At 40.1% G+C, this 19,359-nt stretch overlaps 1 protein-coding gene across 2 annotated transcripts in view; it reads right to left on the bottom strand.

The window, feature by feature from the left end:
* gnai2b (guanine nucleotide binding protein (G protein), alpha inhibiting activity polypeptide 2b) overlaps positions 1-17,287 on the bottom strand; it is a 47,186-nt gene extending 29,899 nt beyond the window's left edge. For both annotated transcript variants that reach the window (XM_005724518.1, XM_005724519.1), the window contains exon 1: positions 16,337-17,287. In XM_005724518.1, coding sequence (XP_005724575.1) covers positions 16,337-16,454 — 118 coding nt within the window. In that variant the 5' untranslated portion in view covers positions 16,455-17,287. The remainder of the gene's footprint in view (positions 1-16,336) is intronic.
* Between the last annotated feature and the right edge of the window lie 2,072 nt (positions 17,288-19,359).

Below are 19,359 nucleotides of genomic sequence, written 5' to 3'. Positions count from 1 at the left end.
CATTTCCGACTTAAATCAGAATATTTTTTCACATTGCGATGTGCCTGTAAGATGCTTATGTTGCAGCAGCTGTTTCGTTACTGTTGACCCAAATGCCTGAGAGAAATGAGACAGAGTACAGCCTCCGCCTGGAAAACACATCTAAATGTCGGCCCTGGCAGAGCTGCCCGTGGAATGATGGGTTGCCTTGCTTGTGCTGGCATTCGATTAGTTGCCATGGTTACGACACTACAGTCTCCTCCCCAAAACAAAATCCTTAACAACAAATTCACGCGTTTTCATGTTCTGAAAGTAGAAAAGATCTTTTTCCAACAGTAGAAAAATATTTGTTTAAGCGAAGGCTGACTGGGTCACAGATTCATAGCACAAACAAGGCAACAGCAGGGACTTTTCTCATTTAAGTGAACTTTTAAAATGCCTATCAGTTCAACTGCCTATGCATACAACATACATACAACAATTATGTGGACATATGTAAAAAACAAACAAAAGAGAAAATTAAAGTGTGGTATAATGGCACATGTTTTCAGGACCTCAGTATTGATAATCATTGATGAACAGTGAACTGGCCTGTTGAGAATGGAGGTGTGATGCATGTGTGGATGTATACCAATGATTGATCCCACTTTACTTCAATCAAAACATCAAGAATTAACGACAACTCAACAAAACATCACACATCTTAACAGACCTGTTTGCTGTTAAAATAACATCTATAGCTACCTCTGTCTTTCACAGAGTGGTTGTAGTTCAAGTTTCGAGTATAGTTCATTTAAATAGCTTGTTAATAGCATTCGGATCTTTTGCAGTCTGCCTCCTTCACTGCATAGTAATGAATAACTGCCAAATTAATGGCCCATTAATTTAGACTTGAGCCAAGAAAAATTAGGTCTCTGCCTTCTTCTCTCTCCCTACATCATCTAGTTGATGTCAGAGTACATCTTACACAGTAATATTATTCAGTGTAAGACAAAGTATCTTGTTTCAGACCAGCTGTGGACATCTTAATCAGTGAGCGACAATGCTGGAGTTACTATTGTCCAGCATAATGTAAACTTTCTGTTTATTATTCGTAGTAGCATTCTGTGGACAGAAATTTCACTTTACAAACAATCATAAACATTTATGTCACTCGCCATCACTCGCCATCATCAGCTAAACAGAAACAGCTATGAGGCGACCTTAATTAATAGAGCATTTCAAATCATCTCGTTAACTTCACACTGTTATACATTCTTGCCCAGTGTATGCAACAATTTGTAAGACTTGACTGAGGAATGTTAATGGCATGAAGTAATGCGATCACAGATGAACTGTACAAAGTAATGTTGGTTTTTTTTTTATTCGATTGTTTGTGAGTGTATCTGGTGTCTTAACCCAGCATCACAGCAAAACGTGTAATAGACCCGGTGGTCCACCGTGTCCAATTCATGCTTTGCCTCTCCAAAATGTGACATAGACATTAAATTACTGCATGCAGAAACTGCATTACCAGCAGGGAGAGATAATATATTTAAAGCCACAAAGTCGGTAGTGAGCAAAAAACCTATAATATAATACAATATAGATATCAGGGTCTCAGCTGCTTGTAGACAGTTTATTTGTCTTTACCTTGGAAAAGCACTAGGCTATAATGCTTCATTGTGGTTACTGTCCCTGTATTTCTACAGATCATACCTCAGTGCTACTCCTAAAATGCTATTATTACCTCGGAGTAGGAACAAGCTGTATATTACCTTCCTGAAGACCAGTGCATCATCATAAACTCTACTGAGACGTTCCCTTTTCAGCTTCTGTATGATCTACACCCTAACTGTATTATTAATGAACATTTTCATTACTACACATAAATTGTATCAGCCCTCCAAGTGGGTTCTCTGTGATCCATGGAGGTTTGTTCCAAATGTTAACCTTTAAATTTACCTTTCTAACTTAAGAGTATGTGAAAAGTTTAACCTATAAAGCTGCTCATTACAAAAAAAGACTTCCACTTGATGGTCGTTAAGTAACATCCCGAGGCAATAATTTGGGGTAATTTAACTGCATGACTTGTGTCAGGGGGGGTTGCAATACGAGTGGCTAAATATGCTTCCCTGTCTGGCAGTTACCCAGACAGCTGACTGGGGTACAAGTAGAACATGTGTCAAACAACAACAATCTCTGGCATTCAGTCTCCTGTGGATTTCTATTCCGGATTCTTTAAGTCTCTCCGTGTCAGTGCTCTGGCATCAACATTTATATGAATGAATATGGGGATGGTTTCTGATGGCTATTCCAGGAATCAGCTGGCAGACAGATCGATGGGTGAACTTTGATATAGAGCTCTAACTTGATGGACTCTACATCAGGCCCACTGATTGTAAATATTACTGAAGGTATTAAATTTAGACCGCCGCTGAGCAGACATTTTGCACACGAAAGCTACAGAGTTGATGCCCTCCAATTGGTAGAGTCCTAAGTCCTACAGCAGCTAATAAAATGGTTATCTGTGAAGAGCTTACACGCTCTGACTATATTCTTTAATATGAATGCATGCAGGCATATTTTGCTGTTGTTCAATATTCAAAATTTTAATTAGAATTTTAATTAAATTCTTTAAAGCCTCCTTTTTTTTTTACTCATGTTCCATATCTTGCCATAATTTTTGTCTCAAGTGTTGAGGCTGTGTCGTGTTAAGGTTCACATAACAGTGTGTTATCCACTGCTCAGAACGTCAGTGGTCTGACCCCCAGCTCTCCTGGTGACCTTGGGCAAGATACTGAAACTCATATTGTCACTTATATATATGGTTGCTAATCATATGTGCAATGGCAGCCTTTTGTTGAAAATCTCTATATTGATCTTACATTTTTACACTTTTTTTTGCTACTTTTTATGCAAGATATTGTTACAGTGCTACCCAATGTGAGTCACTGCCACACGTGAACAGCACAGGTATTATTTATTAACCGTTTTACTCTACATATGTTCTAGGTGCCTGTCGTGTCTGTCACTGTCTATGTAGGTTGGACATTTGCGAGTTACGGACACAGTGATGGTTAACGTATCTCAGCTGTAGCTCTGAAACACAGACTTGTCTCTCACACTCCACTCGTATGCCTTTTATATTGTTGCACTGTCACTGTCATCACTGCCAATGTTGGCTTATCTTCTAATGGGGACGCTTGGAACTGAGGACTTGGTAACAAAGTTGGCTCATGTACACTGCATCTGTCTAACAGTTTATAATCAGTGTGTTTCATCTGTGTCTACTACATCTGCAAAATAAAGGAATCTGACTTCATGATCGAATCTTGCACATTCAGGAATGTTCGACTGATCTGTTACTTTCCTTTGCTGATGACTGCATTTCATAAGTTAAATCTGATCACAGTTATATTTCATGTGGCCCAGTGCGCTTTAAAGTGCTCTTACACCTTTTCCAACAGTGATTACTTTCTTGCCTATTTAGAGGTGGAGCAGAAAATCATCTCCAGGGGGAAAACCAATTTAAAGGATCTGCAGAGGCCCTGTTTCCCAAGCACTGCAGCTTCCATATAAGGGATACTTAGAGTCATATCAATAAAGTTAGTATACAACTATATTACCCAAAATATGATTTTTATAGTAAAGTTTAATATAATTACCTTCAGTTACGTCAGACCTACTGAAATGACATTACTTAGTTGAAAGCAGCTGTTTAACCTTTCAGTGGTTATTAAGGAAAGATGCAAAACAATCACGGGATCCACTCACAACAATCTGAAGACGTCTTACATTTTGGGTCTCTGTGATAAGCAGCTGTGTAAGATTCAATATTTTCTTTCAGTGTAGACTACAGATCAGTGGCCAAAATAAAATAAAATAAAGATGTTGTGGTGCACAATTTGTACAATGTCTAATATTTTCTATGTAAAATCCATTTTTGATATTTAAAGTTTGGATCTTCTCAGTCTGAATTATAAAAGAGAACTTTTAATATTTGAATTCAGGTTTCCCCTTTTTCCCCATGTGATAGCAGTTCCTTCATGTCGTGATTGCAAACCCTTGTTTTTCCAAGTATTCTGGACCTCAACTGTCTACATTATTTCTATCTCCCATCCTTTATCTCCTTCGCTGTCTCTAACTTAAGCTTTTTAAGTGTTCTTGCAAAAGGTCAAGGTCCTTCCACGTTGCATGCAGCACCTAAATAAACTGTCTCTGGAGTCGAGTGTAATATGATATAGACAGAATATATCATCTTTCTATATCATCTTACACTGATATAGACAGATGGTGATGATTTCTGGTCATTCCGCAAGACTTTGCTGCTTGCTGAGGCATGTTTGCACTCTTACACCACTGTATGAGAGGGGATGAGTGTAATATGAAAAGATGAGGAGTGAAAGCGATAAAAGAAGTTACGTAAATTATGGATGGGGCTGAAAATAGAAAACGTGATTGAAAAATGAATTATGGGCAAGGACCTGCTGTGTCATCTGCACCAAATAGAAGATGAAGACTGATAAAGCTTCAAATTTTGTATTTGTGTGCTGTGATAAAAAAAAGTAGGTTAAATTAATGTAGCTCTTCTCTAAAACGTTCATTCATTACAACTTTACAGTGTTTGCTGGGTATCAACCACAACATTTGGTAAAAAACACAAAGGGTCAAGGGTTCTACCTTAATTCATTCTCCTCCTTAAATCCAGCCTTATTAGCGGAAACTGTGGAGAATTTAAAATGTATTGACCTCTGCAGATACTACACAAATTGTGAGCTCGTTTTAAAATGAGCCACAAAAGAGGGATTTTCTTTAACTGAAAACGACAGCTTTGCTCTAAATTCTGCTTTTCCAAACTATATCCGTTTTCCACACTAAGCTATAAACGTACACCCGTGGTTAAAACAGATTACTAACAGCTTTCATTATAGTGCAGGGAATTACCTCTATAATAAAATGAAGTGGAGTTGTCACTTTTGGAACAACATCAACAATACCAGGAACTGTGGTATTATGGAGGAATTTATTGTAGAATTCACATAGCAAGCAGACTGCAACTCAGCTTGCTAAAATGTTGGGGAACTCTAAATGCATTTCAGAGAAAACATCATTTCTAGGGTTGTACAGAACTTGTTCTGTGGGATAATTGACAAATAATGTTGGACAGGAAAATTTGCTTTATTACTCTGCCACAAAATTGCACTATAGTGGTCTAGTAAATAATCACCCTTCCGTTTATCCACCTCTCTCACTTAATAAGCATGTCTGCTATTTCAAAGAATCATCAAAACAATTGTGGTGGTTTTTAATTTTATGTACCGTGCAGTGTGGATGAGCACCACCATATAAAGATTTAAACAGCTATTTAACATTTCAAGCATTTTCTCAGGCTGAGAAACAGCCCTGTGCTCTAAACACTGCACGGCTATTAAAATCCTTTTTCCTGTGGGTGTTCTGTTTGGTGAATCCAGCACCAAATCCTATTCCCACCACCATGGTAGGCAAGTTAGCAGTTAGCTACTGAATAAAGCCAAACATCTTGTAAGGCTTAGATATTGTCATAATATGAACACACTGCTCCAGTCTTGGCCTCTCTGCATTTTGTTCCTTATCCATTTTAGAATTCAGTTGCGATTTTATCAACTGTTTTTAAGGCTTTTAATGGGCAGGCTCCAAATTTGATAATCAACCTAATTTGCTTACATTCCCACCTTTAGGTCTGATCTGCTGGCAAAGCTTTCTTGCATATCCCAAGTCCACAGAAAATAAAATGACAGAGCCTTTGCCGTTGCTGCACCTCATTTGTGGAAATAGTTACCACTTGAAATAAAAAGTTCTCTCTTCATCCCTGCTTTTAAGTGTAGGCGCAAAACCTACCTTTATTCTCTGGCCTTCCAGCTGTATCTCTGCTTGTCCCCTGCTGTGGGTTTTTGTTGTTGCTCGTATGTGTAGTCTATGTTGTAACTCCTTGATCCCAGCTTTATACATTTATAAGGTTATCATATGTGAAAGCTGTGCATTTATTTGCTTGGATTCAAGTTCAGCTACCTTATAGTCACTAAGATGGATTTAAGTAAACTTAGTCAGCTTTTAAGTAAACAAGGAGAGAAAGATATTCGTGTGATAGGCAGGAGGTTCACTGACCTTTTACTTAGTAAATGCTGGAGCAGGCAGAAGGGGCCCTAAATAAGGAGGCAATAACTGTTTAAAAACAAACAAACATGCCACCGGGAATAGCTTTATTCCACACTAATGCTTCAATTAAATAACTTTTTTTTATTATTAACTTATACTATAAAGCCCACAAATCTCTGACTTGCAAAATACATATAAGAATGAAAGTCTTTAGGAGACGGATGTCAGATTTGGGCAGGTGACAACTGTCATAAACACACTGGTCTGAATATGAGTGGTATGCTCACTCCCACAGATACCGAATTTAACACTCTCACAGGGTGTCATAAACCACCATCCTGCCTCAGGAAACAGCCACAACACACATCTCACTTTATCAAGCAAAGCAGACACATGGATGAACTGTCTCAGACATTATCTCATTCATAGGCCCAAAATCAAGCACGCACATACATGAAATCTGGAAGATCTGCTGTTCGACTGCTCATGGTGACTCGGAGTGAAAAAGCCTCATTAAGAAAAACTATTTGTTTGTTCAAAATACATTTTTACTTCTGAGCACAAAAAACTGTCAGCTCACTACTAAATACATACAAAAATAAATAGCATTTAAAAAATAAAACCAACTGCAGTATATTACATTTTTTAAAATGTGGATTTTTTGGTTTTCTTTAAGCAGAAAAACTCACCAATAGTCACTGCCTGGTGCAAAATCTACATCAAAGTAAAAACTGCATCCTAAGCGTGACTGTAGGAAGGATTCATTTCTTGCTAGATCAGCACATACAGTAAACTTGCGGGGATTTAATGAGGACTTAGTGGTGTTCGTCAGAGACATGACTAACAGTACTAAGTATATTCTTTGAACATGTGTGTAATTGTAAAGTTGTCATCTCCGGATGGGCAGCCTCACCCAGAGCTATTCTCTCCATCATGAGAATTGAGTAATGTCTGTGAAGAACTATTATTACTGTCTCCTGAGGGAGGGAATTAGAGATAAGCTGCAGTGGGTTCTGATTTCAACGAGGTTCAAGGGAACAAAGACGGTTAAAAATAGTCTCACATTTTTGGGTGAAAATAGGGAAACAGAATCTGCCTATTAGAGTAGGGAGTATCTTGCATATTAAAGTCAGCACTCATAAATCACTAATGACTTATAACGGTGTAGTTTCTGACGGTGATGATGTTTCCTTCTCATTTTTCAAAATCTTCTCTTGTCCGTTTACAGTTTCAGTTTAACTTGCTCCCTAATCCTTTTAATAGCATTTCAGATGTGTTACTATATTTTACCAGCAGCAATGGGTGCTTGTCTGCCTTCATTTAACCTTGGATTTTCACTCTCAATCTACAGAGCCAACCAGTTACTCTCAAAATTACTTTGAAAAGTCATGGAAATAAATTGTTTACTATTCTCAAGTATTACACATTCTTTTATTAAATAGCTTTAAATGGTTAAAAAAAAAATATGAGGCCAACTCTCCATGACATTTCTGATAAGAGATATAAGAGAAATGTTTCAGTGTTTATCAGTACTGAAATGACAATTCGAAAGTGTATACATGTGACGAAGTGATGACCTTGCTTCACGAGAAGCCGTCTTATACATTTATGTAACACTGGTTTTTATTCCCAGTTCCTGCTCATATAAAGACATTCCATCTACTTACTCAATACAGAGAGGGCATGGTGCAACATGGTGAAATAAGTGTTTTCTCACCCTTAAAACCCATGAAAACTGATATGAGAAGAGTTTTCTATGGACTTTATAGTCTTTTAAGCTTCTTACTTTACGGCTCATTCTCAGGCCATCAAGTAAAAGGACATTTGTTAGTTGTGTTTTGAAACATGAGAGTTTGAATGCAACATGGCTGTTTGTGCCAGACAAGCTGATCTGAGAACAGAAACTGCTGATCTACTAGGATTTTCACACTCGCTACAACCATTGCATGCAGAACAGCATCTCTGACTGCACAATATGTCACATCTTGAAGCAGATGAGCAACAGCAGTACACACTGCACCAGGTGCCACTCTCTCAGGAAACTGAGGTTACAGTTTGCGCGGGTCACTAAAACCCAACAATAGAAAAGCAAAGTAAAATAGAAAAAGTCGCGGTGGTGTCAAATGTCAGGACAGCCTACATGAGAATTTTTGCTGACAATGTCAGTACAGTGCACCTATCTTCTGATAACTACTTCCACCAGGACAACATACCATGTCACAAAAGCTTAAATTGTCTCAAATCTGCAGCAGTGAGTGATGCTATCATGTCACTATGGATCAAAATCTCTGAGGAACGTTTCCAACACTGTTAAATTTATGCCACAAAGCACTAAAGCTAAACTGAGTCCAACCTGGTACTAGCAAGGTGTATCTAGAAAAGTGTCAGGTGAGTGTACATAATTGTTTAGTTGGTTGGGAATTTTATTTCATGAACAGTATTTTTGGAATTAAGATACTCAGTTTGCAAAGAACAGCTGCCCCGTTCCCCTGACAGTTTGGTACTCAGTCCTTCGTGCTTCAGTGATTTCTATCAAGTGACTCATCTTCTCTTTGCCAAAAGAAGATGATTTTTTTTCTAAACACAAATTGGACAAATACAACCATTAGGTTTACTGCAATATGCGCTCAGTCAAGAAATCAAAAAGCAGTAAGCTCCTGCGTGTTCTCAGTGCTTTCAGTAAATTGCCACTCAAGAATATTTTTATTATTTTAACTTAGTGATGTTGCTGACATCCTGAGGAACTGATAACAAGACAGACGATAAAAGACGATACAGTGCGGCTGTGTAGAATTACAAAACAGTGATTATATGGTCAACTGAGGATTCCTTGACAAATCATGAGGTAACAAACAAGGAATGCTGTTCAAAATACTTGATCTCATCATGAAAAAAAAAATTCACTCAGCATCCACAAAAGTGACATCGATTAAAAGGGTTTAACACTGTTTGTTTTTTTAAAAATAAACTGGAAAGATACCCTTTTTTAAACTGAAAAGTGTCATAGTTTGTATTTTGTGATTTAGTTAATTACTGTAATTGTCGGGCTATAAGCCGCTTCTTTTTGCACAAGCTTTGGACCCTGCGGCTTTTAGTCAGGTGCGACTTTTCTGTGGATTGTCCATGATTTTTGTCATATCGTAAGACGATTTGTTTTGTTTGTTCCGCTGTTGTACGGCACTACGTTGCCTGGCGGAAGGGCATGTGATCAGACACACAGTATCAGGGTTCAAGAGTGGTATGTTGGTCACATGTCCATCCGCCAGGCAACATAGTGCCGTACAAGTAGCGCGAAAAACAAACTTCAAAGTAGCGCTATGCGTTCAGCGGGAGGCGTGGATGACGAGTGGCGATAAACTTGCGAAAAGCAAGTTATGCTCAACTCCACCGGTGGAATCTGACAGCGTGGAAAAGTGTGAAAGCATCCACGATCACCAACGGATTTTGAAGGGCTGGACTGCTGCATGATGGAGAGGAGGACACCGCCACGGCCCTTCAGAGGGTGTTCGACTCTGACACTGACAGCGAGGATTTGTTTGGTTTTGAAAGTGACAACGAAGAGTGGATGACGTAGCCATCCTGAGCCTGTTCGTATCCGACACTGGAGAAGAGGACTTTGGTGGTTTTAGTGCGCAGGAAGATGGTGGTGAATGACTGACTTTTCTTCTTGTTAAAGCCGTGTCACTGCACCTGAGCCTAAAAGGTAGTCCGAATCTATTTTTCTGGTGTGCTGTAGGTTATTGTTATGTACTACATTTGTTACTCATTTATGAAGCACAGTACATGTTTCGTACTTGTAATTACCGCTACTTGTACATATACCTAAAAAGTTATGTAAATATGTACCCATAACTTGTTTTTCAAAATATTAATAAAAGGGGTGTGTCTCCAAACAGCCATCTCTTTCCTGACAATTCTCTTACATATGATAAGTCAACATTGAAACACCTGCGGCTTTTAGTCAGGTGCGGCTAATGTATGTACAAAACAGGATTTTCCCCTGATTTTAGCTTGTGCGGCTATTATTCAGGTGCGCTTTGTAGTCCGGGAAATACGGTAATTTTTAAATTTTTACTAATTACTAATCTCTGCACTCCACTCAGTTTCACTTCCTTCGTTGGTCAGTTCTTCTTCTTTTCTAATTGTCTGCCTCACCCTTCTAAATATCACGGATGTTGATGCTGTCTTGCCTAACGTTACAAAATTCACATGCTAAGATCTCTGAAGCCAACAAAGTGTGTGTTTCATTTCGTTGCCTTAATCTTGAAAACTAGAACGATCTTCTCAAGTTCAATCCAAATTTTTTCTATGAAATTTTAGGTGTAAAAAAATATACCTAATCAGACATTTGCATACAACTGTGTAATAAGTAGCATGTGAAATTTTGAGTTAAGGTATCTCACAAAATATAGTTGCAGCCACATTTGTGCCATTTGAAGAAATTCCCTCAAGCCCCTTGACAGCGGGAAGCCACTCAGCTACAAAGAAATAGTCCCAAACACAGCCCCCTGTGCTTTTATCAAAATCTTTGTGACATAATTCCTCTGGACACCTTGTAAAATATTTATGCTGTTGAAAGGCCAAATGTGTTGTTTACTTACACATCAATCTGATTCTTCTATCTGTTATGCTTGAGACAGGAAAACAAGTCTATGGACAAATTGGACCAAGAAGATACTTGAAGAAGAAGATACTTCATATTGTGAGAAAGCACAATCCAGCCACTGGTATTAAGAGAACGGGCAAATGTCCAAAAACACGTCCACCATCTCATGGATTACTGCCTGGCTGACAGATATGCCTCAGTATATGAGGCTGGGTACTGGTCTGTCTGATTTGGTGATGTGCAGTACAGGAGCTCCACAGGGGACTTTTCTGTCTCTATTCCTGTTCGCTTGTACACCTCAGGCCTTCAGTACAAGTCAGTGTCACAGCACTTACAGAAATACTTTTAATGTGTTGGAAGAGTAAAAATACCTGAGCATCCACACTGGCAACAAACTGGAGTGGAAGAAAAACACACAGGCCGTATATGAGAATAGGATGGGCAGGCTCTATTTCCTAAGGAATTTGATACCCTTCAATGTCTGCAGCAAAATGATGGAGACTTTCTAGCACTACAGTTGTGCCGAACAGAGTGTATTGCTATGGCTTGCTGGTAAGCAGCGATGGAGCTGGTGACACCATAAGACTGAATAAACTGACTAGGACGGCCTGCTTTGTGATGTTTCTTTTTTTCATTTTCTTTATGAAGCTATGGTAGAGAGGAGGTTGCTGAACAAACTGTTATCCATCATGGATAATCCTGAACACCCTCTGCACCACTTAATAGGCAGGCAGAAGCAGTCCTTCCGTCTCTAATAGACTGCCACAAGCACCGGAATAGAAAATCTTTCATACCTCCTCTAATCACTTTCTATAATACAATACTCTGTGTGTCTATTGCTCCATAGTGCTTCATCAGCACCGGCTCCCCTCAGGGCTGTGTTCTTTCTCCTCTGCTCTTCTCCCTGTACACCAACTGCTGCACCTCCACCCACCAGTCTGTCAAGCTAATCAAGTTTGCAGATGACACCACCGTTATTGGGCTCATCTCGGACGGGGATGAGTCTGCCTACAGGAGGGAGGTTGAACGTCTGGTGTCCTGGTGCAGCCACAACAACCTGGTGCTGAATGCCCAGAAGACAGTGGAGATTATTGTGGACTTCAGGAAGCACACAGCTCCACTCCCCCCCATCATCCTGACTGACACCCCCATCACCTCTGTGGACTCGTTCCGCTTCCTGGGTACCACCATCACCCAGGACCTGAAGTGGGAGCCCACCATCACCTCCGTCATCAAGAAAGCCCAGCAGAGGATGTACTTCCTGAGGCAGCTGAAGAAATTCAACCTGCCAACACGGACGATGATGCAATTCTACACTGCAATCATCGAGTCCATCCTCACCTCCTCCATCACCGTGTGGTACGCTGGAACCACTATCAGGGACAAACAGAGACTGCAGCGTGTTGTGCGCTCTGCTGAGAAGGTGATTGGCTGTAGACTCCCATCTCTGCAGGACCTGTACACCTCCAGGACACTGCGGCGTGCAGCTCGGATCTCAGCTGACCCTTCGCACCCTGGACACAGTCTGTTTGACCTGCTCCCCTCAGGCAGGAGGCTCCGGTCCATTCGCACCAGAACCTCTCGCCATAAGAACAGTTTCTTCCCCTCTGCTGTCGGACACATGAACAATAAACGTACGACTGTTCCCACCACTAACACATGACCCTACGCTGTGTTCACTGCATCATTCCATGTTTGGCACTGATCACCACCTGCACTCATGTATATATCATGTATATATCTATCCACTTAGCACTTTTAATTCTTATTCTTATTTTTATATTTTTATGACAGTATGTTTGCACTGAAGCACCGCAGCAATTTCCTAATGTTGTAAACCTGCTCAACATTTGGCAATAAACCCCTTTCTGATTCTGATCTGATTCTGATTCTGATACCACAGTCTTTTGATTTTACTGAGGGAGTTTGGCCTATGCGGAAGAGCAGTGGGGACAGAGGATCTCCTTAGTAAAACATGCACTTGATGGTGACTTATGCTATTGACTTGAAGTTGGCCTCTAGTGTTGTTAGCGTCCTGCTGATCTTGTACAGTTCCAGGCATTCCAGGATCCACGTGTGGGGCATTGAGTCAAAGGCTTTCTTATAATCAATCCAGGCGGTGCACAGGTGATTAGCCAGTAGTTAGATGGGACTGGTACATATACATTTTAATCATAATATTTTTATATACTGCATTACAATGATGCTAAGATTACTAGCATGACTACTATTATCATTACATTTACTATTATTACTGCTATTTTACTATTGTTGGTTAATTGATATTATTATTATACTTATTCAGATGCTGTGACAAATTAATTGGTTGCTAAGCAGTTTGTAAGTAAACTTAACTATTTAGAACTTCAGGCTGCTTGTTTGCATCTGTTTCCACAAATTATTTTGAATCATGAAAAACAAACTATGTTACATAATGTTTGATAAACTGTGTATAATAAATATATGCCCTTTTTACAGCAGACAGTTTGACTTTTCTTATTAGGAAAACCACAGCACGGGACTCTGAAACCAAAGAAGGCAAATGAAATTCAAAATGCTGTAAGCTCCAAGCACTGTACTTGTACTTTTAAATGACTCTGAACTAGTTGCTGTCAATTTTACTCTGCCAGTCAACTGTCCTCTTACAACCTCACGTTGGTATTAGACACAAAGATTCAAAGATATAAATAAATATCACTGACCGGTGCTGTGAGCAAACAGAAGTCTGCAAATGGCTTGCTTGAGATGTCAGACAAGGTGAAGCCAGTCATCAAATTACAACAGACTAAATGAAAAATCATCAAGATATGATAAGTTTAAGCAAAAGAAGTGTTTAAAAAGTAGAATGTGTCTAGATTAAGAGCAGATGTTTGTATTTAATGAGAGCTGAGCTGCTCTTGACACAGAAAACACTGCTGTCTTTTGACAGAAGTTACCATATTTGGAGGACAGGTTGCATTACTAATTTATCAGCTAATGTCAGGAACCTTGGTTAGCAAGCTGCATCCATAAACCATAGGGGGGCACCAGCTACCTATACCTGCTAATTAGTGCTTAGCAACAGACTAATATAACACTAGTATTTCAATCACCAAAACTGAAGCACAAACATCTACGCAAGTGGCAGAGAGGTCCAGTTCAGTGAGTCCTATTACCCGAGTAAGGCCTTGAAGACACCAGCTGCCTGCATCCAGACATCTGTCTATCCAAGTGACCGCTCCCCCAACTTCCGAACTATTGGGTTGTTGTTGTTTTTTTTTTAATCATCCCTGCAAACAAAGCAGGCCTGCACATTTGATCAAATATTAATCTTGATCACAATTTTGGCTTCCCACTACTAAATGAATGTGATTAAACCAGTAACAAAAATGCATGATCCACCAGCACAACACAAATCAAAATAAGTACTGAGTACTATGTACTCCTAAAAGTCAGCCTGAAGACGAGCCTTCATGTGCCGATCACAGCTATTCCCTGCACTGCGCATTTGAAGTTTCCTGAGTATAGTCTGGAGGAGTAACACTACATTAAAAGTCAGATATTCAACAGATAACAGACAAATATCAAACAAAAATCAAACGTCTGACACGGTAGAATGTGAGAAGCTCATCCCTTGAAGGACATCATCATCCGCTGTTTGAAAATACTTTGGATTTAGCGCAAGAGATGCTAACCAAGAAAAAAATCACATACAAAGAGTGCTGTAGAGTTGTGTTTGCCTGGAAACACACCACAACCTGCAGTATAATGCATGAAGGCCAAGAAAAACAATACAATGTTTCATGGTGATTGCTAAAGTAAATTGTCCAACATCAGCTTAAATATCCATAAAGGCAAAGCTGTACAGCACGCAAGCATATCCATCCAGCTCACAAAGATGCACTGAGATTACAACACATTCCCATTCCATTAGGTCAAAGATAAGTGTCCACCAAACATGGGGAGTAAAAAATCTTTCTGAAAAATGGTCACTTAATGGACAAAACACAAGTCTTTACCAAAATCTGTGCAGCAGAAACAGAAAGAGATCTCACAGCCTTTCAGTATTTTTCCTATAAGCATCTGTCACGTAGGTGCAACGAAAGAAGTAAAAAATGTTATAGTTTGCCTTTAGGAGGTTCACTTAGGTCAGGTAGTTAAACACCTTATTTGATGGCAAAGATGTTTTAACTAAAAAAGTTAAAAAGAGAAAGCAGTAATTTGCATTAAGCTTTGATACAATTTTTTATTTATATTTTATTTTTCCTCTAAGAGATGGGGTGAATTTATGTGAGAAGGAAAAACCAGTTTTATTTTAGTTGAAATATGTGTGCATGACCAGAGTTGAAGGCGATCGTGGATCTAGAGTTGGCAGTTCGTCTTGTAATCGGAAGGTTGCCGGGCTCGGACAGCCTCGGTCGTTGTGTCCTTGGGCCTACTGATGGTGGTTAGAGGGCCCGGTGGTGCCAGTGTCTGGCAGCCTCACCTCTGTCAGTGCGCCCCAGGGCAGCTATGTACAATGTAGTTTGCCATCACCAGTGTGTGAATGGGTGGATGACTGAATGTAGTGTAAAGCACTTTGGGGTCCTTAGGGACTAAGTAAAGCGCTATTCAAATACAGGCCATTTAAACATCCAAACTATCCATAGAGGTAATAAATATTAGCAATAACAATATTAACAACCAAGTTAAATTACTAATTGCCAATTAACCGAATTAACTGAGAGAGTGGCCTGCAGGTATATTTTTGCTTATCATGGAGTCTTTTTGGTTATCATGTTTTTACATCGCCCATATGATTTGCAAATCTTTCCACATCTTCTGAAAACAGAGCTGGAGTAAGGAGAGAGATTGCTGGTAAGCTTGCGATCATGCCAGGCAAAACAGCTTTCAGAAAATGCCCACTTCTACTGGCATTCACACAAACTCTTGTCCTGACATTAAACGCAATCCCTTTCGAAGGAGCTGACAGACCAATCAGAAGCACGATCGAGTCAAACTTAAACAGCTGAAACTGTTAAGAAGGGAAGTGAGAATGCGGTAATGAGTGGGAGGATGTATTTCCTGTTTGCATATGTATGCGACTTTGTGTGCACACAGGATGGAAATGCAGAAGGAGGAAAGGAGATGGTGCCTTCAAGATGCAGAATTTGTTCGATATAAACTGTTGCTTTGCTGTTGCCACCTATTAAATTGGCATTTTCTTCCCTGTATCCCTTTGAGAGAGATTAATGTGAGTATAAGAGTAGAGCTGAAGTGTAATCCTGTGAATGCCCACAGGTTTAATATATTGAATTAAGCTTTCTGGGAAAAATGCCAGCTCAATCCTCTAAGAAGCTGTGCAGCATGTTGACATGAGGATATCTGACTTATCTCCAAGTATATAGTGTGGGCACTTGTGTAGGCTAATTAATAATACACAACATGACTATAGACAGATGAGCACTGAAATGGCCCCTTTTCTATGCTGTAGCTAAGATTATGTGTATAGTGTCCTGCCTTAGATATAGTGAGGTTTAACTTGCCTTTGTGGTAGTTTGTAATATTTATGGTTTTATGAGTTTTCGGAGTATTATGTACAGACAACGTGACACGATCATTTCTGGAGTAAGAAACAGTTTCCTGAGGAGTCAACTCCAGATGTAACCTACCTACCTAATAAAAGCAATTTCACTTCTCTGGCTGCCTTCTCGCCGTCCTCTCGGAGGTTTTTGTCAATCATCTTTGACCTCTCCGCAGCAGCTTTATCCTCGGCGCTCACCGTACAACCCATTGGATCCAAACGCAGGGGCGCACCGACCGCTTGCGCAAAAAAAAGAAAAAAAAAACAATAAAAATCTCAGAGAGCTGATGGTTTTAGTGCGCCGGCCGATGCCAGGAATAACAATGGAACAGCTTTTGCTTCCAGTACTGCCTTCTATAAAAAAAACAGCCTCTTTCACTTGCAAACAAAGTCAGCTTATCCACCTGCAAGAAGTCTGTGGTCCCGCTCTTCTGGTATACAAGAAGCTCAAAAGGGAGGCAAATGAATTCAGAACATTTGCTGTTTTGTTTTGTTGTTGTTGGGTTTGTGTTTGTTACACTAAACCTCAGATTTGTATGTGGTCCATGTCGAATCTATCAAATCCCGATGTCTTGCATCCATCCACAGACTGAAATGCCCGTGCTCTCTGCTCCACGGTAGACTGGCTCACTTAGTCCTGGCCTGGTAAGCAGCGCGTCCCTCGGTGGTGGCGACAGTGCTGCAGTCTCTTTCTGTGCGTATTTAGGCTCGCGCGAAAAACCTGATCATCGTGTGACAACTGTAAGTTGTCAACCAGTCGCAGCGACGTCACTCGAGCAACTTGTCGCGATAGCCCTGTTAAATCAGGTGAGCTCTCCGCTGTAGCTCGTGTGAGCGAAACCAATTAATGTGCAAACCAGCGAGGCGTGATTTTAGGAGTGTGATGTGCAGACCGCAGTGGGCGCTGTGCCAGCCTCATTCCTCTGCATTTCCCGCGGATGCAGACTCTAGCATGACAAATGAAATGAAGGCCAGCAGGCCGCCCTCTTCTCACTGACCAACTGCGATACGCAGGGGCACCTCTCTGGTCAAGGATGCACGGAGTGCTGTTAAAATGGCTAATGAGTCTTGTCGTCACATGTTTATGAAATACCTTGGCACCAAATGAGACCGCTAGAATAGCTGACGTGCAGCGCCATCCAATGGACGTACACAGTTATAGAGTTTATCTACTCGTTAAAGACTTAAAGGCATTGCAGCGAATAAACTTTATATAGAAATTACAGATTATGTGTATGGTGCACTGCCTGAGGTTGGACACAAGCTGTTTTCCAAAACAAAACATAAAGAATCAAATTATATCAAAATATAGAATCAAATTATATTACCACTGAAATAACCAATTACATTAAAAATCTGAATCATAATCAGAAAACATTATTGATCCCCAGGGGAGATTGTGTGGGTTACAGTGCTCCAGTACAATATATACAATATATATATACATACATATAAGTCACTTACTAATAAATATCTGAATAAGAAAGAAGAGCATGTGCAAAAAGGGTGTAGCTATCACAGTGTATACAGTGTGTTAGGTGGAGGAGTTGTACAGAAAGATGGCCATAGTCTGAACGTGCTCCTGTGGCTAGCCAGCATGCCATGGAGTGGGTGGGAGGAATTATCCAACATTGTCTTTATCTTGTACAACATTCGCCTCTCCGACACCACCTTAAGAGAGTCCAGCTCCATCCCCACAACATTGCTGGCCTTGCAGATCAATTTATTGAGTGTAGGCATCAGCAACCCTCAATCTGCTCCCCCAGCATGCAACAGCGTAGAGGATTGCACTGGCCACCACAGACTCGTAGAAAATCCTGAGCATTGTCCGACTGATGTTGAAGGACCTCATCTGCCTCAAAAAATAGAGACAACTCTGGCCCTTCCTGTAAAGTGCTGTGGTGTTTTTAGCCCAGTCCAGTTTATTGTCTATGTATACTCCGAGGTATTTATAGTCCTCCACAATGTCAACATTGACCCCCTGGATTAAACAGGGGGCCAAATGTTTCCTGGTCTTCCTGAAGTCCACAATCAATTCCTTGGTCTTTACCACGGTAAGCTGCAGATTATTCTGCTCCCGTCATGTGACAAAGGAGTCGACCACAGCCCTGTACTCTGTCTCATCATCCCTGCTGATGCATCCAACCACCGCAATCTTCAGAAAACTTCTGAAGATGGCAGGTCTCTGTGCAGTGGCCTAGGTCTGTGGTGTAGACGGTGAAGAGGAAGGGGGAGAGGACAGTCCCTTGTGGTGCCTCTGTGTTGCTGATTACCTTGTCAGACACACAATGTTAAAACAGACAGTTCCAATATAAAGTCAAATACAATTTAAGATAAAATAATCACTTCCACTGCTATAATTTGAATTATTCTAATCTTCTAAGAGTGAAAAAACATGGCTACTTATATTTATTTGACATGAGAGACACGTTCTTTATTTTAGCAATATTTTCACAGCACAATAAAGGAATGGGGCATTTAAAAATAATAAATAATCTTGAACTATACCAGCTCACAGTAGGCTTATTACAGCCATTTTACCAGTCTTGGCTTTTGTTCTCTTGTAAAAAAAATAAATCAAACATTTTATTGCTGGGTTCTAATGTACCATTTAACTGCAGGGCCCTTGCTACTGCTGTAATGTCTTTAGTCTGAGTCAATATAGATGATATTCTGTTGAGTTCATTTCTATAGTACTTAAATGTAACGTTAGCTTGAGCATTCAGAAATACACAGACCTGTGCCGGTCTAAATAAAATTCTTAATGTGTTACAGTAAAAACCAGCAGTATGTTGACATAATGAGGTCAGCAGCGGCGGCTCATGATGACAAACAGTTTCATAGGAAAACTGAGCAGTTAAAATGATAAGCTTGTCTTTAAAACGGCCTGAACACCTTTAAAAAACAGAGGTTCCGGGATTCCAATATTGGTAAGATCCACAGTCAAATGCAAAAGTTTTTTTTATGTATTTATGTTTTGCTTCCAACTATGTACAGCAAATGAACAGTATTTAAATGTAATGTCCTTAAGAAATAGGGGGGGGGGGTCCAGCAAAGACCTGGCACATGGCCTAAGAGATGCATCTGGCCTTTCAGTTGATCCATCACCTGTTCA

The sequence above is a fragment of the Pundamilia nyererei genome, unplaced genomic scaffold (genome assembly GCF_000239375.1).
Source record: "Pundamilia nyererei isolate P.nyererei 1_Seehausen unplaced genomic scaffold, PunNye1.0 scaffold00012, whole genome shotgun sequence".
In the NCBI taxonomy this organism is placed as follows: domain Eukaryota; kingdom Metazoa; phylum Chordata; class Actinopteri; order Cichliformes; family Cichlidae; genus Pundamilia; species Pundamilia nyererei.
The sequence above is the reverse complement of the archived record's forward strand: the minus strand, read 5'-3'. Positions and strand labels throughout refer to the sequence as shown.